The sequence below is a fragment of the Candoia aspera genome, chromosome 4, assembly GCF_035149785.1.
Source record: "Candoia aspera isolate rCanAsp1 chromosome 4, rCanAsp1.hap2, whole genome shotgun sequence".
Classification (NCBI taxonomy): domain Eukaryota; kingdom Metazoa; phylum Chordata; class Lepidosauria; order Squamata; family Boidae; genus Candoia; species Candoia aspera.
This window is the reverse complement of record NC_086156.1, coordinates 8,458,848-8,485,251: the sequence shown is the minus strand read 5'-3', so window position 1 is coordinate 8,485,251 and position 26,404 is coordinate 8,458,848. Positions and strand designations below refer to the sequence as shown.

The window sequence follows — 26,404 nt, the reverse complement described above, 5'->3', positions numbered from 1 at the left end:
TTATCGAACTATGAAAAAATTGGGTTGTTTCACTGTCTATTTAGCCAAGCACCCAACTTTTTCACTGATGCATTGTCTTGTTGAACTATAGCTTCCAGAACTTGAATCCACTTTACATCCCGCTTACAAATCGTGATACAAAAACACAGTTTGATTTCCTGATTTGTACAGTGTACAAAAAAGGACAGCTGTTGATCCCAATGCCATGGACAGCTGTAGTTTAACAACAGATATCAGTGTTGAAAAAAGGTGTCCCGAGACACAGAGAAACAAAGAACCGAACACAGGGATACAAGGCTTACTTTCAGTCTGATCAACTACCGCTACAGCTGAATCAGGTCTACGTTAAACAGCTCTCCAATCGCAAGAAGATAAAAGGTCTTTGTAAAATGGATTGATTGGGGGAAAAAAAATCACAGTTTTCCCAATTGCTGTGTTGAGCTGTAACTTTTGTCCTTTCCAGCAGGTTGGTTAGGGATAATGGGATTTGTAATACAACACATCTAACACTGAGAAATGCTGAGGAAGACGAAAATAGTTCATATAGGAGAAAACCGATGCATGATACTTACCTGTGAAACTTCTGTTGAAATTTTAAAGCATCAGCAGGCTCTTTAAATTTTGCAATGGCCTTTCGTTGTTGAGGCAACATCTGTAAACTCTATAGAAGACAAAAAAGGAAAAGAAAAATGCATTTTATAGACACCAGAGCTCGGAATAATTTACTCTCACCAGCTCTTGCAAAAAGATGAGTTAAAACGGAAGCCATCAAGCTAGTACTTAACTCGCAAATCAATCCATCTGAATGCAGAATCTGATGTCCATGTACTCACTTAGCTACTATGAGAAATTCCACCACCCCTCAGTATTTTCATTACAAATCAACAGCAAAACTAGGTATTTATCACATTCTCACATCCTAAATGACGACTACAAATTCATCTGCAAAAAGTATTTTAAAAATATCAAAATTCATTCTGGGGCAGTATTTTTATTAGAGAACTCATGGGGAAGGGGCTGGGGGGACTGAAGAGGGCTTTGAAGATGCTGCTGCAAGTGTCACCTTGACTTTTTGACACTTCCCCTTGGATGCAGCTGATTCAAACGTTTCGTTTTTCCATATGCTTATACAAGTTAAAATGGAAACAAAGCAAGTGGGGCAGTGGGGGAAAAGACCAAGTCTTAAAGGAACATGTGATAAAAGGCTGAAAAGCTTCAAAGAAGGCCTAACAGAACCAAGTTGAAATACCTGCAGATTATTCTCACATTCTTTCAAGATGACAACTGAATCTAAACTCATAATTTGAACAATAGCTGTTCCTCCTCTGTATGTTCTTGATGCAGGAAATGTCTAAAAATCCTCTAAACTTGTGCATATGAGAACTGGGCTTCTTACATTCACACAGCCAATAGCTTCCCAGAACATGCTAGAGATTAGTGTTGGTGTCCAACATTCCAGAGTAGTTTGTTAAGGTAACTTGGAAGCAATGCCCTCGCTCTTTGGATTTAATTCTAAGGATTTATACGTTTTATGATAGATGGATGCAAGAATTAGGATACTTTTGCAGGCCCCCAAATGAACTGTTTTCTTCATAGATGCCAAGAAAGTGGTAGTACAATACCTCAAATTCTGTGGTACAAAATCTTTAACTTCACTTACATTTAACTTAAATATTTCAGTTAAACTGATTTAGTGAAAAATAATCCAGGTGTAATACAATCTGTGAATGGCTAATTTAAATGAATTATAAAGATATAAAGAATATAACTATTCATCTCCTTCAGATAAACAATGAGTGGGGAGGAAAAAGGAACCTTTTATTCTCCAAAATGAGTCAAAGAGAAATAGAGGATTGATTTTGGTTGGCACCCCTATGATGCAACATAACTAGCTTGATCATTAATCCTCTAAATCAGTCATTCTGTCACCTATCCTTTTGTTCAATAAAGGAATCAAATACTGTTGCCAAATTCTGTCAGCAAGCATGGTGAAGTGTAGTTCTGTTTTCATCTGGTAACTTTCCGGTGCATATAATCTCTAGTTTATAATAAATAAGCTAGGTTAAAGAAACTGTCACAAATACTGTAAAACTGTCTGCTTTAGCAGTTAGCATTTTAAGTTTATGAGATGCTGAATTCCATTATTTCAATACCCTCCTTTCCTAGTTAACATTTCTAGGAATACAAAGGGTTGGATACAGATTTAATTATATTTAGATTTAACCCACTGAAGCCAACAGGATTTCTGCTAGTGATGACTGACTTGCATACTACTGATTTCTGTGAGACTTTTATAAATATGATCCAGTCCAGTATCATAATAAAACCTGGTAAACACTGATGGGATAGTCAGAGTGTCTTTTTAAAAAAATTCACCTGCTAAATCAGCTTTCTCAGATCCTAACCCTCCAGCATCATTGGAACTGTAGCTCTCCAAGTTTCCAAATTTGACAGTCAGCCACACAGGCTTGGAAGCTGCATTCACAGTTCATCTGAAGGGTATCACATTGGGGAAGGCTGTATTAAATGAACCCCAAACTGTTTACCCTATCATTTCCTTACTCTGAATATAGAAAGGAGAATGCTCAGACCATAATAGATAACGGTCAAAGTACTATAGCACTGCAGTCAGCAGCATGAAGAAAACCTCAGTGTGCTTGTTCAAAGAGCCATCTTTAATGAAGATCAACATAGAAAAAAAAAGTTGCCAAAACAGAATGATTTTATTACATACTTACTGAAAAAGTAAACTTTGGCTCATAAAACAACAGGAGGAAAACATTACACAAATCTTTCTATTTAAAAGGACTACCTCAAGTTTTCCTTTCCTCAGGATTTACAGTACTTGAAAACAATTCTGCGCACAACTTTTTAAAAATAATGCTCTTAATCACTACACATAAATTGAATATACTCTCAGAAATAATTAGGCACATGAGGCTAAAGAAACTTCAACTTTCATTAACTTTTCAAACAGTGGGCTTGAATATAACACCATTCAGCATAAACGTATCTGTCCCGTCCTAATACTAGTTGCAAACATTCTACTCATCCAGGTAACTGCAGATTTTTTATCATTAAGGCACAAGATGGCATGCAACTCCTTCATGGATGAGTGATCCGTTGGAACATTTGTGAACTATCACTACAGTTTTTGTTTCTTGGGAATGTAATGGAATCGTATTAGAATCTACTATCAAATGATGGAAGACAAACAGTGAATCCACTAAAACCGAATTAGTTGCGTTTGTGTGCATCTGTGGTTTCGAAGTTGAAAACAGCTAATGTGTACAGTCAAAGTTGCTATCTTTAAAAGAAGTGCTAAAATTGTATGTAAACAGACAAAATAATTTCTCCATTCAGATGCAGTGCTAATCATAATGACTAGTACGTACACGAGCCTGGCTGCTCTGCTTCTCTCCTCCTTGATGGTCACCAAAATATCAAAAGCGTATGCTTCTGATTTAAAGCAAACATTGCTCATGAATAACTAGGACTTTTAATTAGCTCTAACTCTAACTTTTATCCCCAAAGTTCAGAATTGTAAATTACAGTCTAAAGTTGGCTTGCCCAGACAAGCCTGGTTTGTACAGTAAGAATATATATTTCACAGGGTGGTTGTTGTGGGGAGAACAGGACGAGGAAGGAGTATTTGGTACGTTCGCCGCCTTGAGTTACTTATAAAAATAATAAAGGCGGGATAAAAATAAATAAATAAATTTAATTATTTTCTATCCCGCCTTGATTATTTTTATAAATAAGGCCGCAAATGTACCTAATATTCTTGTCTCCCATTTTCCCCACAACAGCAACCCCGTGAAGTGAGTTGGGCTGAGAGAGAGGGACTGGCCCAAGGTCACCCAGCCAGCTTTCATGCCTAAGGCGGGACTAGAACTCTCAGTCTCCTGGTTTCTAGCCCAGCACCTTAACCACTAGACCAAACTGGCTCTATAATGAAAAACTGTGGCTAGTTAAAAAAAAAAAAAAAAAAGCAAAAGCTTTCAATCATCTCTTCAGTGACCAACCAAGAAGAAGGGAGGGGAGTATACAAGCCTAAGTCAAATTACAGTTGAATGTTTTGTTCAAACGCCGCTGTGGTTCATAATGTGCATTTTGACAAACTTCTTATATTGTAATATGCAACTTCAGTTGTGACAACACTGTGGAATCAAAAAGATCTATTTATAGAATTAAGCTATCTGTTGTGCTACATCATGTCTAAAAGACTATATTTGATAAAACTTCTATGAGCTCTTGATGAAAGGGTAGCTGGCACTTCATTATGACACGAATGTCTATTTTTGATCAGTTCATATTCCAGAAGGTCCAAACAATACTCAGCACTTCTGCACACATTAGAATATCATCCCTGGAGTTCTTTACAAATAGCTCTAATAGATTTTTCTGGTGTTGGCTGAGGACTTGACTCTACTTGTCAAATAGCCCAGAGTTATAATAGTTTCCATTATTGGTGCCATGACAATTGGTTCCCAAAGTTAAGTTGCATGCTATTTTTTTCACCAACAAGAAGTCCTGTTTCTACCTTAGTATTTGTACAGTGTAGATAATTAGTTTATGAACTCAGGCATCAACAATGATTTTTCACCCCAAAATCATTGTTCATGTATGTCCATGGGAATCAAAATCATGGAAAATACTGCTAAACAAGAGACTATCTGTTAATTTGACTCAGAACCTAATTTAAAGTACATAAATACAAATTAAATGCAGAAGAGTATGAATGAAAATATTCTTCACCTTAAACTTCTTAGGTATTATTGTTAATGTATTGAGGTTTCAGATGAATACATTTGAGATTTCAGAAAAGTGTTATTTTATGACTGCATACAATCCAATTAACTGAACGGTTTTCTAATTCTTAATAACTGTCACTTTAGTTTATCCGCTCCGGCCTAGTGATTATCTAATTTTCCTTATATAAATTTTAACAGAATTCAATGGAATTGGTTTAGCAGTTTGTTTCAAAAAAAGTTGAAGACTTCTGTAACTTGATACTGTGATAATAAAGAACATTTTTTATTTTTAAACAGTAATTATCTTCCATTTCTTATTCTTCTGTATTTTTACAGTCACCACTGTTTAACTTTTAAGAACTGAAAACTAGGCAGACATACCATTCAACCTCAACTGTATAGGGAGTCCTACTTTGAACTCCCAGCTACTAGTGAAAGTACGGCAAAGTTTCGAGAAATCAGCGCCTTCTCACTTGCTGCTCCATGTTTGCCAGCAGGTGTATTCTTAAATCTGTTAGGTTGTTTCTTGGTTATCAAATCTGACCAGGTTAGTGGCATATATTGTAAAACCAACACTTGCAATGGTACACTAAGTAACAAATCCTTTTTACAAGCGCAGAAACCATTTCCACTGAACAGAAGTGTTTACATGGAACTAGCACTTCCCACAGAACAGTCACCAATCACGAAGAACGTCCTCTACTGCCTGAGAGGAATGGCATTCTTAGAGGTCCAGTTAAGTCAACAGGAAGGACAAATGAGCAGGGGAGGGGAACTTCCCCATCAGCGACATGCAGCGCTTCCTCCTCTGTCAACTGGTGGTCTCCCCTCTCCTGAACCTTCTTCAGCCCTCTTGCTAATAACTGATTCTCACAATCAAGTTAGGCGCTTTTCTCTCAACTACTGCAGGATATACTCCCAATGCTTTAGCCTTCCGCTTCCTGTGATAGCCAATTGAGAGGAAAAAAAGAAGAAGAAGCTATTATTTAGCTACTATATCGATTCTCAGGACAACAGTCTATTAAAATTCTTTGGGGACATGCAGCTAAAATCACAGCCTTCCTTTGAAATGGAGAACTTAAGAAAAACATGGTTTTATTCTATAGCCAATCCAATAATGCTGGGCTTAAAACTGTTTTCACGCATTATCACAACACCATCCAAATTGCTAATGTTCCTTACTCTGGGCAAGGAGAAGCCATGGTTTAGAATCTGGCCATTCTATCCAAGTCTGAACTTTTATAGAACAGTTGCTTTAAATAGTTAAGGAAGGCCTCCACTATATTTTAATTTTGGGGCAATGCCTGTTCTAACTTGTGTGCCTCATTCTACAGTGTCAGCAGTAGCTAATGATTTGCCAAGTTTCCCAACCTCTAGAACATCCTGCCCTCCAGATGCTCTGGACTGCAACTCCTATAATCAGCCAACATGCTGGCTAGATATGGTAGGACAGGTGGTCCAAGGCACTTCAAGGTACCAGATTAGAGATGTCTGCTTTCTAAAAGGCTTAAAAACTTTTAAGTAAGTTCTAGAATAGGTTAAACTTACAGGTGGTGTTTTTTAACCAACACTTGAGAATCTTGGGAAATTCTGATATGCACCATCAAATACTAATTTTTCAGAAAATGGGACTTTGATCTGATAAACATATGCAGAGATAATATTTATACTATTAACTTGAGGCTACTTTTATTTAATAACTTACTTTACCAGCTTCTGCTTTTGGGATTCCAAATACAGGTGCTAGGAAAACATAAAATGGAGTTAAGTCTGCATATCTTAATTACATTATTTATAGTAAGTTCAACTTCTGCTCTCCCGATACATTATGCAAGCTATAATCTTTTTATCTTCATACAATAAGCTATTTGCTTTTCAACCTTGGCTGATCTCAAAAAGCTACAAAGGGCCAGACTCGGTTAGTACTTGGGTAAGAGATCAAGCTGTAGGCCAGAGTGAGAAGTAAAACAGACAAACAAAGAGAAAGTGGCCGCGGAAAATTATTTTCACATTGCTACCAAGAAATTTATACAGACAAGTCTAAGAAATCACCAAAACTGAGTTTGACCCAAAAGAAACTTTTACTAATACTTCCTGGATTCCAGAGATATTCCCTACGTGTAACTGTTATTTCTAAAATGCAGAACTCTTCCTTAAGAGGTATTCGAATAGCTGGATCAAAAGTCAGTTTCAGTTTTCTTAAAGCTGCATATTTAGTTGCTTTTCACTGAAGAGTCTCTTCACTCACTGACAGGACCAAGATACAGAGACCAACTTGACCGTCGCCTGCTGGCATCAATAAGGCGGAGAGATAGGTTACACAAATCCCAGTGAACCTCCTGAACCCTAACTTTTAGATCCCTGTTACGGAGAAGAGAAATGTGCTAACTCTTAGAATATTGCATTCAAAGCTCTGTTTTGAATATATATTATATATCTCAGATAGATACACATAAATTCATCCATTAATAACAGCATTTCAAAGGAAGTCCAAAAGCTGGCTCATACCAAGTTGGACTACTGGCCCTCTAACCGAGGACTGTGGCTCCCAGGATTTCTAACAGGGCTTTTTTCAAGCCCTACCTGAAAATGCAAAGAATTCAGTGGTGATTTTCTCCGTGAAAAATGTAAAGCTATGTGATAGAGTTATGGTCTGACACTGGATTTCTCAAACCTAATCTGATAGTTTCTGCAGGGCTAGCAATGAGTATGTGCGCAGCCCAAAGGATCCTTACATTTTAAAGTCTTCCCTTCATATATGTTCATTCGATCATAGCTATAACCTTTTGGATACCCACTGGGCATGGATCTATAGCCCCACTCTCACGTGACCAACACTGCATTAAAGGGCAGAGCAACCAAGACAGTTGCTGGCTTGATTCCTGATAGCAAACCATAACATCCACAGAGTCCTCTACACCAGCCACAATGAAAGGTGGGTTGCTAGCAGCCCAGTGCACACAATCTGCTTTATGTACATGGAGGATACTCACTTTACCAGAGCAGTATCAAAACAATCATCAAGGCAGCACCAACCACATCACTACAAAAGATAAAATAGGCTTAAGCCATATCCTGCAAGTAAGGTGATAGGACTTCACATTGCATACTATCCATCACAGCCAATTTACTTCTATCCTAAGGTGGATACTGACTTATTTGTACATTGGAAACAAAAAATCAAAATGCAGGGTTTCACGCAGAATAAGAGAGCTTATTTCCTGAATTATATTTAGATCCTGAAAAGAAAGCAGCAGAGCTGAGGCGGCTAGCTATATGAAGGTGGTGCAGACCAAAAACAAGGTAATTTCCATTAACAAGGTTAAAAAAAAATTGGATTTAGGGAATAGCTCCTGTGCGGGAAACTGACAGCATACAAGTATATCTGACACAGGCCAGAGGGAGAGATCCACAGATTTTCCATTACTTCAGGGATTACAAAGAAATATAAGTCATGCCGTAAACGTGTTCAGTTTGTAATAATAAATAAATTTTATCCTCAATGTCATTCTCACGTCAGCAGAACCTCTTTATGTCAAATCGCAATGTGTTTCATTTTAAAGCTGGGGTTTTAAGCTTATAAACTATTAACTGGATAATCATTTTCAAAGCCAAATGCGTAACAGCAAAATGTTGCAGTTACTTAAAGTGAGCACAAGGTTGTGCCAGACGTCTAAGAATGTCAAGCAGGAGGCAGGGAGCATCAAGCAGGGAGTCATCTTTCAGGCTGTACTGAAAACGCAACTGGATTTTTAAAAGTGCACAGAAAACAGAAATGCAAAGAAACTCCAATGGTGCAGGACTTCTGTCAATCTGGTACAATGTTTAGAGAACACAAGGCCAAGTTAAGTGGCTATTTTCCCCCCAAAGTAGGACTGCAACTACCTAAATACCCTATATTACAAAAATGAGTTATCTTATGACATGGTACTACTACCACAGTACTAATCTGGAACTACAACAATGATGCTGGCTGGGGAATTCTGGGAGTTGAAGTCCACACATCTTAAAGTTGCCAAGGTTGAGAAACTCTGAACTACAAATCACATCATTTGTTAATGTAAGTGAACAGTTACATGGGCTTACCCCCTAGTATTTTCAAGGAACACAAAAACATCCTGCGCAACTGTTCCCTTTAAATATAGTGCTGCTCCAACAACTCAAGAGCTTACTAAAAGAGACACAGCTGCAAGAATTGATCTTCTGGTCAGAGCAGTTTGAAAATCTTTTGAACCGCACAGGCTTCTTTCTATACAACCACTGGTAGAAGATGCTCAAGCTGTCTTCATGGGGCATTAACTTAGCAGTATTAGCACTAGGGAAGGTAGGGAACCCTTCAAATTCAGGATCACCATCAAGGCATCAGAGATGATCTGCAGAAGCCAAAGGCAACAGTGGTGCTGAGAGGAAAGCCCAAGGTTAGTAGGCCCAGAACCCAAAGTGGTCAGAACTACCTTTTCTCTTTTCCTTACGGTCTTCTCTCTTCCCTCTCTCTTCCCATCCCATCACGCTGGCTTTGAAAACTAGGAAAAAGAGCTGGCTTTTCCTAGTCGTCTGAACTGATTACCTGGGCAAGGTTTCTGAAACTAGGCAGTCTAGTAGCCCATGTGCCACTGGTTCAACCTTGTTGTCAGAGCACTCGCAAAGGTGATCCTGATAAGGAATGACATTGTGATACCTTCCTGTACCAACCACTGAGTGCAGTGCGTCCAATCACACCAATGTAAATTCCCTTCTATGTGGATCACGAAGGATATGATAAAAATATCTAAGTAGGGGAAAAGGCTTGCAAATGTCTGAATTTTTCAATCTATGTTTTTGGATGTCAAGGTCCAAGACTGTCTGCTTGAGCTCTGCCAGGGTTTATCTGGACCTCTAGAGTACATGACTTGGGGGAAGGAGAGGAGAGGTTTATAGCCTGCGATGAGACAAATCCAAAACTAATTGCTTATTCAGGAAGGAGCTGTAGCTATCCAAAGGGTAGCTGGGCCAAGGACTCACCCCAGAATATTTACTTTAGCCAGAATTTAAGTCATCAGTCTCTAGAGGGCCTCAAGAGAGATTAAGCCTACTGGCAGCTCAGAAAGTATAAATATCTCAGAATCACACTCCCCATGAACCAAAACTGTTACTTTAATGAGCCATATGTTGAATCAGGCTGCCGCAGGGTGGTGGTGGGATTTTTCCTCAATTCTTCCATTTTTCAAAAAATGATTTATTTTATTATGCACTGGTAGCAGCTCTTGATCAGCTGGTTACAGCCAATTTGTTCTAATTTTTTTCTCTATAGAATATGTATAGTCTAGTCTAGTCTAGTCTATAACTTTTGAATGGGAAAGCTGGCCATGGTTGACTAGCTGGCACATCCCACACCAGTGCATCTCCATTTCTGACAGGAATATGAGGGGTTATGAAGAAGGTGCTCTATGATACGCTCGAAGGTTTAAGAAAGTGACCCTTCCTCCCCTTTTCTCATGATTACAGGCAAAAATACAGGTTATTGTAAAACGCCCAGAGTCCCCCATTGGGGGAGATGGGTGGTGAAACAAATTTAAATAAAATAAAATAAAATAAAATGGTTCTCCATCACTTCTTATGAACGAGATCACAAGGGGAAGGAATTTTGCAACTGTCCCACGTATAATTCAAAGTGCTGTTGTCACCTATAAAGCCCTATGGGGCACAGGCCTGGTGATTTGAGGGACCACCTGTCTCCCACAGCATCTGCCTGGCCAATTCAATCCTGCAGGGCTGGCGCAGGATTAAACAATGTCCTCTATTGGGATCTCGGATGCACGCCTTCTCTGTAGCAGCGCCTGCCCTCTGGAATGACGTTTCCCCTGAGATCTTGTTTAGAAGAGCCATGAAGACCTGGCTCTTCACCCAGGCCTCTGGCAAGGGAGAGTGAGACCCCTTGCTTCACTGTGCTTGCCATCTTTTAACTTTATCTTTTACTGACTTTATTGTAATTTCTTTTATTGTTGTGAGCTGCCCAGGGTCATAGAGAATCTGGCAGCATATTAGTTTAATAAATTATTATTAAATTATTATTTTTATTATAATCAAAACCACAAACATAAAAGGGGCACTTTAGACGTTTGCCTGCAGAGCCAAGCATTCCGTGTGCCTTGGACAGATACTGTGGAAGGCATAACTGGATTTCCCACTATGCTCCCTGCTCAGTAAGTTTCATCCAGCAAGTTGGTACTGGAGTTCGTCCTCCCTGGGCTGCTGCTGTGATACTCTCAGAGGGAGTCCGAAGATACCAAGAAAAAAGCACTACTGATTCCTATAGTTACATTATTTAAATGAAATGGAGATTACCCTGAATTTAAGATATCCCCACTCCGAAGAATATGAGATGGGGGGGAAAGGGGATTACATACACAGAGAGACACGCACAAATTCAGTACTCTGCTCAACCACCTTGTCATCTAGAGGTTCCCACTCACACTGGATCCAATACTAGAGAATGCTCTTTTTCTCTCAACAAAGTGTGCACACAACATGCTTGGCTGGGAGAAAAATAAATAATATCAGTGTAATTAATGGTTATTCATTAAAATAAATTGCCTACAAAATAAGGTATCCTATTTGTAAAATTAACTGATTTCCCCATCAATTGATCTACTATCTGCATATACACAACCATTTTCTCATGGACCCACATATACTCAGAAAGAGACTGTAGAAATTTGAGCACAAGCAAGCATTAATTTAGGCACACTTAGTATGTAGCAAGACTCATTTTAGTTAAGCATACATAGGGTACTGCTATGCCGGGATAACTCTGTTTATCCCAGCTTATTCCCAGAAAATTGAGTAAAAATTGGGGGAAACATCCTTGGAGTATTCTTTTTCCTTGTTTCCAAAAAGAAAATAGGTCAACAAAAGTGTCTGTGTCTGGCTTCAAACACAACGAAATGCATGCTCATTCTGTGATAAGTCCCTGAATTCAAGAGTCCTTACTCTTAGGTAAGTATGCTCAGAATTTCAGTCTGCATGCTAACCTCCTGCTTCTTTCATTCCCTCCTCATATACGGAGAGTGTTTGCAACAGAGAACCTCTTCTATCCATGAAGAGCCTCCATCAATTAAGGATCCTAATTTACAGAGGGCCTTCATGGATATAGAAGATTCTCCAATGAAGGGACCCACCCTCTTCACAAGAAGAGTGACAACAAGTGGGCACGCTCATCTTTGTCCCCCTGAAGTGATGACAGCAATTTTCTTTCATCTTTTGCTTCCCTTTATGAAAGTGGAGGTGCTTTAATTATTTCCACCCCCTGCCCATTCACTTGTTTTCTTCTATCACGGTTTTCTCACTGAATTAAGACAACCCGTCCACATGATAATTATTGTGCCTTGACAGGACTCTGTCCTTCTCTAATACTCAGAGCTTGCAAATGGGAAACTCCCAACTAAGTGTGACCAGGTAAAGTCCTAAGATCTAGAAGCAGCAGAACCCATCACAGTAAGAGTTCTTTGCTTCCTACACTCTTGCAGAAAATTTCTCTAGGTAGGTAGTATCTTCACGCGGACCCAACAGAAGAACCAGAAAGCATGGCAAATGCGTATTTAAGTAATAAAACCAAAGCCATTTGAAGACAGATGGCAAGTTATTAGCGAAAGGTACACCCATGGATATTCTGTATTAGCCTCCCCTTGAAACTGAAAATGTACTTTGGTTGACATTTTCACCTAGAGACAGATGGAATTGGCAAGGAACATTTTCCCCAGCTGGTTCACAGAACGCTGATACTACTAATCTCAAATATTTGTAACAAGAGCAAGAGACAGATGGGTCTCTGTATCAATCTATTCAAATTATACATGCCTAATCCTAATCCAACAGCTCCCACTTTAAACCATATTTCTGAAATTCCCAAGCCACTATGAGGCAGCACCTGGCCAAACTTAGCTGGCCTGGAAAAACGAGGTAGAGGGGTTCTGTTTAGTGCTGGGGTGCGAGACTAAGTCACCAGTACTCAAACTGAAGTTGGAGGCTTCAGCTTGAAATACTGGGAGGGAGGGAGATAGATTCATTCCATAAAGGAGGTTTCATTGAGAAATTTTTACCCCACAGAACAGGCCCTACATTTCCCTTCCTCCTTCACTGGTTGAGAATGAGGACAGGATCCTCTATTGTTTAAGGCAGCATAGCTGGCTGGGGAATTCTGGGAGTTGAAGTCCACCCATCTTAAAGTTGCCAAGGTTGAGAAACAATGGCTTAAGGGTTAATTTCTCTAAGTGGTGAGGAAGAACTCAATCCTGGGTACCACTTCTGACATAGCTAGATGGGAGAGTAGGTGTCATGATCACCGTTGCGATGTTCGCTCCATCGTAACGGTTCGCATGCCAGAGTGTTGGTGCGTGTTCCTGGCTGGGAGGGTGCTGCTGATAAACCTTGTACGGGGAGATGTGTAGGGCTGTGCCAGGAAGGAATGTGTTTGGGTTATCTCTTAAATGTCAAGGTCTTTTTGCCCGTTGATCAGCAGAGCTCGTTAGGAGCACCTGGGAAAGTGGGATTGTTCTATATGCAGGGGGGGGATCGTTGTTGGAAACAGAGCTATTTAGTTTGAGTTTAGGCGCGCTTTTCTCATTCTCAGCTTTCTTTCTGTTTGCACCTTATTCTAAATAAACCAGACCTTAAACTCAGATTTGGAGTCTGAGCTTTTTATTTGAGTAGGGCAATCGTTACATAAAGCTGAGAATCATTCCACGAACAAACCTCGCTAGTCTCTACCAAGGAATTTTCTTGAGAGAGAAGAAGTTAGCGATGGCAGAATTGGGGAAGGAGTCGACGGGATTTGGGGAGGCGACCAGACAGCTGTTGGAGACGGCGTTCCCGAGCAGGGACTCGAGCCCCCTCCCATCCCGTCCCACCCCGCACCCCATTCCAGAGATCCAAGCTCTAGCCCGGAGGAGAGGGACCCGACGGACGAAGGGCTCGCCGAACACCAACAGTTCCTGTGGGATGCCCTGGCAGACCCCCGGCCGGGGACATCTCGCACCACATGGAAACTCCGATGCCCACTGACTCCCGAAAGAGAGTCCACAAAAGTGTTGGGAAGTCAGCGACCTGAAGGGCCGGGGCTGGAGGACTCCACCACGCCAGATAGGATCAGAGTCCTTGAGTCCAAGATGGAATCCACGGAGTACATGCTACGCTCACTTTCAACCGCAGTGAGTGACCTGGTAAAGGTCGTTGGCGGTCTGGGGGCAGCAGGGGGTTACAGCGTCCCACCAACCCCATCGCCAGCTCCGAGGGGAAGGGGCCGGCCAAGGGACTTTTCCCTGGCTCTCCGTGGTTCCACTCCGGTGGTAGTTACCCCGGCTCGTCCACTGGTTGGGGCGCCTCCAAGCGGCGGGGTAGCCAAGGACTTTTCAGTGAAGTTTGATGGCGACCCCACAAACTTGTCATTCTTCCTTAACAATGCGATGAATTATATGCAACAATATGGACATTGTTTTACCTCAGAAGGGGCCAAAATTACAGCTATTGCCACAAAACTGAAGGGCAGAGCAGCTGACTGGCATGTCCAGTTATGCGAATCAAGAGCCCCAGCGCTGACCGCATTTGATTCCTTTCTAGCCGCTTTGAAACGGTATTTTGAGGATCCCCTGGCTAAGGAAAGGGCTAAGGATGCTCTGAATGAACTGGTTCAGGGACAAAAATTGGTTGTTGATTATGCCCTTGAATTTAAAGTTTTGGCAGGGAAAGTTCCCGAATGGTCGGAGGCTACCTTGATCGAGAGGCAGTCCATCCAAAAGAGGCCTTTAAGAGCTCAGTCCTTGCTCATGGGAATAACCAAAGTGTTAATAAGTATGCACTTCCATGAAAGTATTTGCTTAAGAGAATATTCTTGTCATTAGATTTCCTTGTTAGCATTGAATGGAATAATTTTTTTCATTCCTCGTTAGCATATTGGAGAGGGGACGGAAAAGAGCTCTATACAAACTGGGAGAGGTCCTTGTGGGTGCAAAATGCCAAATGGCACTGCACCCTGCCACATTTTAACCAACCTAGTTCAAGACCCAGTGGTTCCATTGGTGTAACCTGCTAAGCGGGGTTAGTTTTATTTTTAGTTAATTCTTTTGGGGCTTATTTGTGCTGTGCAAATCCAGTCCAGTCCATTTGGTTTATCTGTATGCAATGTATAGTTCAGATTCAGAAAATGAGTTAAATCAGTAACCAGGTTAAACTTGCAAACACATCCACTGGGCTGCAGGGGAGTATCATTGATTGATGCAAAAGTATTTCCCACCCCCCTTTCAGATACACGGGTGGTGGGCATCTTTAAATATATGTAGTTAGCAGCCAGACACCTCCTATTGTGCCTCTTCTATCTGAAGTCTAGAGCTCGGTAGGACAAAAGATTTCTGGCAGGAGTAACCAAAGTGGGGGATGATCTACCTGAATGGGTCCTACCGACATGAGCAGGTTTTTCAGTTGGATATCCGTGGTGGATGAAGACAGCCCTTCCACTGACACGACACAGGGCTGAGGCTTGCACTCCACCACCCGCAGGTTTGGTTTACTTGGCATCAAGCGGCCTCGGCCCATCTGGCCCGTAATGCCCCTGCCTCTCCCATGTGGAAGACCCTGCTGAGAAAAAAAAAAGTATCTGATTGAGTGCTTCTGCTTATGGAAACTGACAGGTTAACACAAAAGTTATATATTCTCTTAGACAGCGATCATGAAAACAGAAGCCAACTCAAAGGTGGTTGGCAAATGGCTAAAGTCCCGCTCGTCAACACAGCTGTTGTCCTGACAGCCACATTCCTCTCAGATCCACTCTCATTCATTTTATGAATAGGAAATCACAGAAAAACTCCAATGTAACAGGAACTTCCTGTGATGGACTACAGTAATGCAGCTGGTTCTCAGGAAGGAGGGAGCACATTCCAAGGAGGGGGGCAGGACAAGAGACAACATAGCCCAGAGATAGAACGTGGGAAGACAAAGAGGTTCAGAATAACCCTGTCCTAGAGCCTTCCCAGGTTATTCCCCCTTAGGTTAGGTAGAGTAGATTTAGTCTGGCAAGATTCTGTCTATACGGTGTGATCAAATAAAGAACTGAAGTTTGGCTGGACTGATTCCTCGTTGTTCTTGGGTTGGGCCTGACACTTCGATCCCTCGGAGAAAACACTTCCAAAACACCAAGGCTTGCCAGAGCATCATCCCTTGCCTCCGTAAACTCTTAATTTCCAACAGTGTCCTCAACTCAAGTTAGCTCTTCCCACTTTACAGCTACTCCATAAGACAAGTCCCCAACAACTCTGACATACATTATGGCAATAAACTTCTATGGATTGCAAAATGTAGGCCCCCAAACACTTTTCTATTACATGAAATTGCACTGTTGCAAAGACCTTACAAGAGGGTTTTAGATAAAGGGTCCCCAATACAGTGACCTCCAGTGTTGGAATACATTTCCCATCAGTTCTGTTTGATGCTTCTCAAGATGTTAAGAGTTGGAATCCAACATATCTGGGAAGTATCAGATATGGGTTGTACTGATCCATTTAGTTGTACTGATCCATTTAGCATAACGACCAAGTAGCAACAGTAAGAACAGACCACGGAACAACGGACTGGTTTAAGACTGGGAAAGGAGTACGGCAGGGTTGTATACTCTCACCCTACCTATTCAACTTGTACACAGAACACATCATGCAACATGCTGGGCTTGAGGAATCCAAGGCTGGAGTTAAAATAGCTGGAAGAAACATTAACAATCTCAGATATGCAGATGATACCACTTTGATGGCTGAAAGCGAAGGGGAACTGAGGAGCCTTATGATGAAGGTGAAAGAAGAAAGTGCAAAAGGTGGCTTGCAGCTAAACCTCAAAAAAACCAAGATTATGGCAACCAGCTTGATTGATAACTAGCAGATAGAGGGAGAAAACGTAAAGGCAGTGAAAGACTTTGTATTTCTAGGTGCGAAGATTACTGCAGGTGCTGACTGCAGTCAGGAAATCAGAAGACATTTAATCCTTGGGAGAAGAGCAATGACAAATCTTGATAAAATAGTTAAGAGCAGAGACATCACACTGACAACAAAGGCCCGCATAGTTAAAGCAATGGTGTTCCCCATAGTAACATATGGCTGCGAGAGCTGGACCATAAGGAAGGCTGAGAGAAGGAAGATCGATGCTTTTGAACTGTGGTGTTGGAGGAAAATTCTGAGAGTGCCTTGGACTGCAAGAAGATCAAACCAGTTCATCCTCCAGGAAATAAAGCCAGACTGCTCACTTGAGGGAATGATATTAAAGGCCAAACTGAAATACTTTGGCCACATAATGAGAAGACAGGACACCCTGGAGAAGATCCTGATGCTAGGGAGAGTGGAAGGCAAAAGGAAGAGGGGCCGACCAAGGGCAAGATGGACGGATGATATTCTAGAGGTGACGGACTCGTCCCTGGGGGAGCTGCGGGTGGTGACAACCGACAGGAAGCTCTGGCGTGGGCTGGTCCATGAAGTCACGAAGAGTCAGAAACGACTGAACGAATAAACAACAATCAGATATGGGAATGCTACCTGAGGACCACCATGCACATAGAAATGTTTCAATCATCAAAAGCCCTATCTGAGGTCCAAACAACACTCCCAAATCTATACCAGCAAGACAAATTCTCCTTCTGCTATCTTACCAGCTAATGTAGTTAACAAATTCAGTGTCTCAATAACCCTGAACAGTTATTTCTTCAAGCAACTAATGAAGATATCAGTAGGAACCAGAATCAATACCTTTTTCACTTGATGTATCCCTGGGATATTTTTTAGTCCTTGAGGAAACGTAGAGTGAATCTGTGATAGATGGTGCTGATGAGGCTGATGCAGTTGCTGCACTGTCCCCTTTGTCAGTGTGACCTTCCGCATTGGTTGATGTCTCTGCTCTGATGGCTGTGGAAGCCGGTGAGGAGGTCCTTCCAAATGAGTAAAGCCAACATTCTCACCACTCTGTAGAAAATCGAAAACATTCTGCTCAAGATGTAAAAAATCTACATATTTTTGGCAACTGCTACTACAGAACAAAGCCTGGATAACAGATTAAATAGCATTAACACCATGCTTTATTCAGAAGAGAATGGGCATGGCTTCCTAAAGTTGGGAGGGGTTAGAAAGAGAAGGCATTTAGTAGAACTTCCTTCCTGCATGATCATTCCTTAAGTGTTACAAAACACAGAGTTATGCAGTTTTCAATAGACATATATGTGATCAAATTCCGGTACAATTTTCCACAATTTGGAGCCCTCTACTTCTGGGGCTCTGAACTCTCAGAATTTTAAGTCAGTGTGACTACTCTACATAACAAAAAGCTGGGGGACTTGTTGCCTTTATGTACTGCTTATGGCATGAAGACACCTCATACTGGTGACTGTCAAAATTGGCAGATATACACAAAATGGAAAATGTGTTTTATTCCAAGCATGAATCAAACACATTCTGGCTTAAAAGTTCATCCAGACCTTTCCAGGAAGTCAAAATCTGTCCAAACCCAAACCCAGATATCTTGGACTATATTGCCTTTGTTTCCCTGTCAGGTGGCTCCCTCCTCTGACAGGGGAACTAGGACAAGGCTGATATACTTGTTCCTCTCTCCTCTCCACCTCTGCACCAGCCTGCCCATCAATTCTTCCAGCATCTTCCTTTCCCTTACTCACCACTGCACTTAACTTCAAGCAAGGTTTACCTACCCAGGCCCTCAATTTTCCTTTTTAAGCCCATATTCACCAACTTCCCATCTTATTTCTACCTGCTCCACATGTCCCTCTCCCCAATCTTCCCAGAGTGTCTTACCTTGCCTTAGCCCTCCCACGTTTTAGCTACTGCCTCTCACCCTGGAACATCTTTGCCAACACACACGCATTCAAGATCTGTGACCAGATGAGATATGCATACTTCAGCCTGGACACGGACCATCTAATACTTGCTGATCCATGCACAGAATGTTTTGCACATCCCTAATGGAAATGCAAGGATGCTGGATCAAGATGAGTTAGGATTTAGGTCTGATCCAGCCAGGCTGCTGTCTTTCTGCAGCATACAGACCTTTTCTAACTATGGCACCATATTATTCAAAGAAAATCATGTCAAACCATGGTATGTGATGTTTTCCTTAAGAAACCTCTTGAGGAAATCTCATTCTGTTATTCATGATTTAAATATTCCATCCCAAACTCTAAGTATTAATTAAAGCCAATACAATTCTAGAAAGGCTATAGACATTTCAAAGACCTATGTATTTTAAATTTAGATGATACAATGAAAATAAGAACTAAACATATCCTAAGAGGTTTTTCTCTCTAATCTTTTATTCTACATCTTAAAATATTTGAAGTGAAATACCCACAGTGAAATCTCCCCACAATGGTTACATTCTACAGAACTTTAAAGACTGCATATTTACAGCAGTAGAGAAATATAACATGTCCTTGCTGGTAAATCCTAAACAAACTTATGCACACACACACAGACATGTATACAAACATACATACATACATACACACATAAGCACACTATTCCTACTTTGAACTGAAAGCAACATTTTCAAATTCCCCTTCAGAAGCTCATAGTTGCATTATTTTTGAATGACAAGCCAAGAGCAGGATTATGTATGTGAAAAAGCTGATCTATCAGAAGTAAAGCTCAACAGGAAGAGCCCTTGTCACAGCATATTTTGAATTGCTGATCTGCAAATAAAAAAGATCTGCAAATCTGGAGTGTTAAAAGAAATGAAAATTCAAGAAATGGGATACTTTCCCTCCATTATGATAATTATATGTCATTTTAAGTGGAAGTCTATCTTCAGGGGTACAGCACAAGAGACCTATAGACTAACACCCTATTACACAGCATAAAAACTAAGATTGTTATTTGTTTCCTTTCAAGTCATCTTAATTAATTAACTTGGGTTGAGAAGGCAAGAAATTATATGAGTAAGATTCAGAAGTTTTCAATTCCATTATTTATTTTTAGAAAAGTTAGCTCTGATCATGTTTTTTTTAGGAAGGACTTCAATAAATAAGAGCAATGAAGGAGAGCCAGAATTTTGTAAGCTGTACTTTTATCACGGATACCTTGACAGTTTCACAATGAAGATGAAGTCTGTTTGCTACCAATATTAGCTGGACAATTTTATTTATAACAAATGCTTTGAGGATGTCCTGATAAAATACTGCCCCATTGATACTGTCAGAGCTTCTTGCAATTTGACAGATCAAATCTTATTTTAATTCTTAAAACTGCACAAATGAACGGTATCACTAACGTGCATTCTGTAGTGAGCAAATTGATTAATCCCTTTCTATAGAAATCTCAACTCTTGATTGCACCTATCAGACGTTAAGCACCATTATTCCAAGTGACAACACTTGACAAATTCCCTAACCATCTCTCTCAGCCTTTGTAGCCCTGCTAGCTTGTATTAACCCTGATGAAAAATTAATTTTCCTTATCTTCAACTAAACCCCAAAATCCAAATCCTCCAAACTGGCAACTCTTTCTGTAAAGGTATTATGAAAACCTCTAAAAGATTAATTGCATGTCTTCAGGTGACATTAAATTAATTTCTATACTCATGATAGACATTTGATACTCGGCACTGAGAGGACAGATAACATTGTCAGGATACGCAGAAGGACAGTGGTAGAGTATCCCAGGGCAGCCTCTTATGAATTCTCCTTTCGATAAGGCCATACTTCACTGTCATCGGCACTGTTACCGATCTTGCAGCCCTCAGACCTCACTGCATAGGTTTCTATTAGCAGTGACAATGCTGTGTTTATCCATATAATCTTTGCTCAAGCTAATTCAAATAACCACCCAACGATGAGACGGATGTGCATGCTGGATAAAGCACACAAAGAAAATAAACTTGGTCTGATTTGTGAAGTATTGCATCGCAGGGGCAGGGGCTGCAAACGTATCTCCGCACTTGTATCTTGTGGAAATGAGTTGCAGTCTAAACAAGACATGGTACCTTTTAGCCTCTCTACTGAGGAAGAACAGCAAGCTGTGCCACAACCACATTCCCAGTAAAAGTCACTTTACAAGCCTCAATACACAGCTTGCTTTTCTCAACCATCACTGCTTTTTTGAAACTAATTGGTAGAAAGCAGGAGAAAGAAACTACTTAAACCAATTAATGGTGCACGGGTAGTTAGCAACTTCAAGTGTACATTCGGTAAAATAAATAAAAGCAGTTTAAAACCAAAAGGTGTAAGAACACTGCCAAGCTAGCAACCCTCCATACGTTTTATCTCATTTGAATACTTTTTTAAAACAGCTTTATTAAAAATTTCAAAATACAAACATAAAAGCAAAGATCAAAGCAAACAGAAGAACAAGGCGAAGAAAAAGTGAAAGCATCAAAGATGCAAGAAAGAAAGAAAAAGCTAGAAAAACGTAAGAAAAAGAACTGATTCCCAACCTTCTTTGTCACAGATATAGGTATACATTTACATCAAGCTCTTACTCTAAATTTACCAAATATTTCCCATTATTTTTACTGTCCATTGTTTATCCTATTGTCAAATCCAAGTATCACAATTCCGTATTTTTCAGTTTCACACACAAAGTTGTTTGAGTATTTCTATTAATCAACCAACCAAAACCAAATTCATGGCAAGTAAATTATAGAGGGGTTCATGTTTGATCACTTTTGAGATCTAAGACTCAAAAAAAAGGGATATTGTTTTCTGCCTTAAAGGCCAAAGTAAGAAGACTGCAAACGAGTTTATCTGGGTTAGCCCCAAGCTAGCACTCAAGGTACAGATTCAGATTTACACCAGCTTTTCCCCACTGGTCTCCTCCAGAAACACAGTACCGTATGTGTGACACTCAAAATTAGTGTCTCACATATTAGTGCAGAATGGAAGCCTACTCTGACTTCCTTTTTCTCTGTCCACACTTTCTGAGAGGGCATGAATTAGCCTTTGCCTTAAGTATATTGCTAGAAAATAGCAGGGCTGGTTTTGTACTTGTGTACGTATGAGAACCATATATATAAAACTCAGACTTCCGGCGCTTGAATATAGAAGATGCTATAAAGAAATCTTTACTCAATATATAACATATATTTCTATTTTTGCAGTAAAGCCCATCCACAGAGTATAATTAAGACATACATCAACACTTCCATGTTTTTTTACAATTGGCTGAAGATAGTAAATATCCTTAGCGTTATCAAATAAACGGCCCTTTAATAGAGGTGGACTGCTGTGTGTGTCAAGATCACTATATCTGCAGAACGTATGTGGGTGCCTGCCGCTGTAGCCGTAAAAATTACATTTTTGAAAACGTAAGGTTTTATAGGGCTGTTCCTTGAAAAACTACTCAGCTGGTGCTGAAAGCGTAAACATTCTTCCTGTCCCCAGCCCAGTCAGGCTGTTTTCACCACGTGGAGTTATAGGAAGCGAAATAAAATGGCTGAGCTGCAGTACTTCAGAAATTGCAATAATCTATCTATTCTTTCGATTAAAAAGGTAAAAAAAAAAAAACTATACTGTGTAGAAAATAAAGTGAAATTAACGTAATTGTGTGCTTTGAAACATTCAAGGAATATTTCTAATCATAAGAATATGTGCTAAAATATGTTGCAAATACTAGTAGTTAGTTTTTATTAAGTATTTTAAAAGCCAAGGATTGGGAAAATATGAACTTTGTTTTCCATCACATTCAAAGGAAATTCCTTGCAAAGATTGCAGAATATGCCTGTCTAGAACCAAAAGTAGTTAAGTCAACCTTACACCATAGTATCCCTGTTCTCCTGAAAGGCAAGGCATGCATCTTCCATCATCCTTTCCCATATTCCCTCCATCATGCTTTCTCCATTCCCCAAATCTTCTAAAATAGAAACGGGTATCTGGTTCTCCAGAGAAGCAAATCTACTGATATTCTAAAATGTTATTCAGAGGGAGCAGAGGGGTCCTACTCGCCCTGCCAGAGTTGCAGGTTATTTGCGGTTGGGCATCTCTCATTCTAACCTACTGAGATAACTACTCCAATTTATGTTGGAAATGTGAACGAGGACATTTTACCATGCTTGGTGGACTTGTAAAACAGCCAGAAAATTCTGGATTCAAATACATACACTAATTCAGAGGATTTTTAAAGATTAATATACAGTCAAAACCGGAGGCTTTTCTTTTGGGATAGACAAAGAGTTGGAAAAAAGCCATGGAACTCTGTTTTTGTATACAACTGCAGCAAGATTATTGTATGCGCAAAATGGAAAGATTCGGCATTACCCACCATGGAGGAATGGTTGGTGAAGATGATGGAACTTGCGGAGATGGCCAAACTGACTTCTTTGTTTAGAGAAAAGACAGTATCTATGTTTATTGCTGACTGGAAACCCCTTACAGACTTGTTCCTTTCGAACTTTCTTCCTTAGTTATTAGCCAGGCTGACCTGAGTTGCCAATTCAAACCTGTCTTGAAGGACACATGCCTTAGTTGGTTTGGGCCATGCAGATAGATTTTGTTTCAGTCAGTGACTTAAAATCTGCTCATAACTAAAACATTACTTGGAGACCTTCCCATCAGTCTACCTATTGCAGCATAAGATTGGGAGGCATAAATGACTTTTTCTGCAGTGATATATGTTGCGTTAGTCATTCATTTCCAGCTAGGGTCCATACATTGAGCCCCACCACTACAGACGTTTTCAGTAACTACTAGAAGACGATCTGTTCCAACCAAATTCAGCTTTACTGAATACATTATTGCCGGGAGTCAAGTGTTTATTAGATTCAGAATGTTTCTTGGGTTCGATCAGGGATATGAGTTTTTCAGAAAACAATAAACTGGAAAATTGATCTATATAGTCAGTTCTAGGATAATTTGTAGTTAAAGCAATGGTGTTCCCCGTAGTAACATATGGCTGTGAGAGCTGGACCACAAGGAAGGCTGAGAGAAGGAAGATAGATGCTTTGGAACTGTGGTGTTGGAGGAAAATCCTGAGAGTGCCTTGGACTGCAAGAAGATCAAACCAGTCCATCCTCCAGGAAATTAAGCCAGACTGCTCACTTGAGGGAACAATATTAAAGGCAAAACTGAAATATGTTGGCCACATAATGAGAAGGCAGGACACCCTAGAGAAGGTGCTGATGCTAGGGAGAGTGGAAGGCAAAAGGAAGAGGGGCCGACCAAGGGCAAGGTGGATGGATGACATTCTAGAGGTGACGGACTCGTCCATGGGGGAGCTGGGGGTATTGACGACCGACAGGAAGCTCTGGCGTGGGCTGATCCGTGAAGTCACGAAGAGTCGGAAGCGACTGAACAAATAAACAACAACAACAAAGGATAATTTGTATGGAACCATTTTCACTTTGTATTAGATAAATTTTCCAATGCAAATTACCTTGTGCACAGTAGATTAATCCACAGAGGAAAATTTTCATCATCATCGTGGGGTGAAAATTTTTCTCTGGAAAAATAAACCACAGAAAAATTTTCCATCCTTAGATCACTGGAAGGGTTTTGTATGTCACAGCCTCAATTCCTAAAGAGAATCTTTAAAAAGTTCAACATCCTTTGTTAACTCACCAATTCACAAATACTGTAGGTCATGGATTTCTTCCAATAAGAAGTTAGTTAACTTTATGAAGCAGAATTGTTTGGAATTACTTTTATTAAAAAAAAAAAAGACAGCACCGTGTACATGGCAATTTACCAAGAAGGAAATGATAGGCAGATCGCTACTCCAATGTGTGTATAATCTGCAATGCAATATAGGGGAAAATAGAGGGAATTGGGAAATTGAGGCACAGAAAGCAGACAAGTGATTGTTTCTGTTATATGTGCTCCTGATTAATTATTGTATAGAATACCTACACATGGGAACCGGAAGGATGTGCCATTAGCTACTTTATGGGAACCAAAAAAAATAGGAGATATTAAGGAAAAAGTCATGGAGGGACAAGAAACTTTGAACACGTTAATAAATCAGTTTTTGTCCTAAGGTGACAAGGCTATTTCAGATAAGCACAATTCCATCACCTACCCTATGTAGGATCCAACTGCATTTACACTGCAGGGTTAACCACAGCCCTAACCAAAACCCATAGTCACAGTTGGCTAGGACTGCTCATGATATAAATTTGCACAAGTATAGTAAAGAATAGGACCTGGGATAGGGCTGGAGCAGTGCGAGGTCCTTAGTCACCCAAACTTTATGTAATGTGGTTCTCATGGATGGAAAAATATGCCTAAAGTGTGTGGGGACTGGGGCAATGTCTGCCGAATCTCTAAAGCATGGTTGAACTATGCTTTAGTTATGCATGGTTGTAGCTTCTACAAGTAAAACAAATTTATGTACTGTTAAGATTTTAAAATAAAGCACCCAAAATGAAAAAGTGTAGATGTGCTCAGTTAGCATAATGTTATACAACTTGCAGAATTCAGCTTCTCTTGATTCAGCCTTCAGCTTATTGCATGTAAGTACAGTCGTAGAGCATCCCTTGTCAGTTGGGCATAAATGTACTTTATGGAGAGAAACAAAAGAGGACATTTTTATTTTCTGTCTTCTAAATCTGATTGCATTTTGAGGAGATTACCTGATCATCCTTAAATTCATTCTGAACCCATATCAGGTGTCTTCTCCATTTGTTTTAACTATCAAAAATTGTCCTAGGGGAAAAATGGTATCTCCACCTTCAATATAGTTAATGCTCATTCTACAAAGGAACTGATTTTTTATCTGTGACATCACAATAAAGGGGCTATGAAAGTACACATTCTTCAAACTTCTTTATTGTGAGAGATGAGAAATACAGATGCAAAAAACAAAAACAGACTATACAACAAGCAAACTTTGTATGACGTTTCGCGTCAAGTGAGATGGGAACACCTTGGGAATAGTTCTCATGGTAAGGGCAATGCTGGCTAGCCACCTGCAGCACACTTCTTGGTCCATGCTTCCACCTCTTCCATTCACTTCATCCCTAGCACGTACCAGTAGCTCAGACAGGTTGGAATGTTAAAAAAAAAAAAAAAAAGATTGTGCTAGCTGTGAAGTCAGGCTTTATAGGCACATTCAGTACAACAGTACACAACGCAAAACTGTTCTTCCATAGAGAAAAGACCACAAGCAGAGCTCCTCAGAGATACAAAGAGGTATGTTCTTGGTCCAGTGATAGACTCAGCATTTTCAGACGACAGAGGACTAGTCATGTCACTCTGAGCAAGGGAGGAGAGACTTTGGCTAAGGAGAAATCATCCAAGAGCAACATAAGATGGCTACGTAGTACAATTAATATTTAAGCTTTATGTGATTTCACAGCAGTCAACGGGTAGCATCCAACATAAACAGCTTCCACTACCCCACCAAAGGGAATACAGGAACATTATTTAAAAACCTGATTCAGTAGGCAGTCATAATTATTATAATCTGCTACTTTACACAAGTTCCATCCGTACTTTTAACCATAACATTTGTGTGCTGTTTTAGAGGCCACTAAAGGAAAAAGAACACAAGGGTGGCTAACATTTTAGGCATACCTGGCCTGTAGAGCAATTATAACCTGAGGTTGGGAATGAAGACATTAGATTTTATTTGTTTTGTGATTTAGGGCTTTAGAATGCAAGGGGGAGGAGGGCAGAGTATGGAGGATATCCGCAGGCAGGCACAGAAAACATG

General features: G+C 40.3%; 1 protein-coding gene across 4 annotated transcripts in view; it reads right to left on the bottom strand.

The window, feature by feature from the left end:
- Positions 1-26,404, bottom strand: part of RBM33 (RNA binding motif protein 33) — an 84,311-nt gene that overhangs the window by 3,099 nt on the left and 54,808 nt on the right. For 2 of the 4 annotated variants that reach the window (XM_063303375.1, XM_063303377.1), the window contains exons 16-18: positions 17,510-17,722; positions 15,171-15,362; positions 573-661 (exon numbers count right to left, since the gene is read on the bottom strand). In XM_063303375.1, coding sequence (XP_063159445.1) covers positions 573-661; positions 15,171-15,362; positions 17,510-17,722 — 494 coding nt within the window. Of the gene's footprint in view, positions 1-572; positions 662-15,170; positions 15,363-17,509; positions 17,723-25,502; positions 25,970-26,404 lie in introns of those variants that run through there. The other 2 variants (XM_063303376.1, XM_063303378.1) reach the window with 2 other exon arrangements.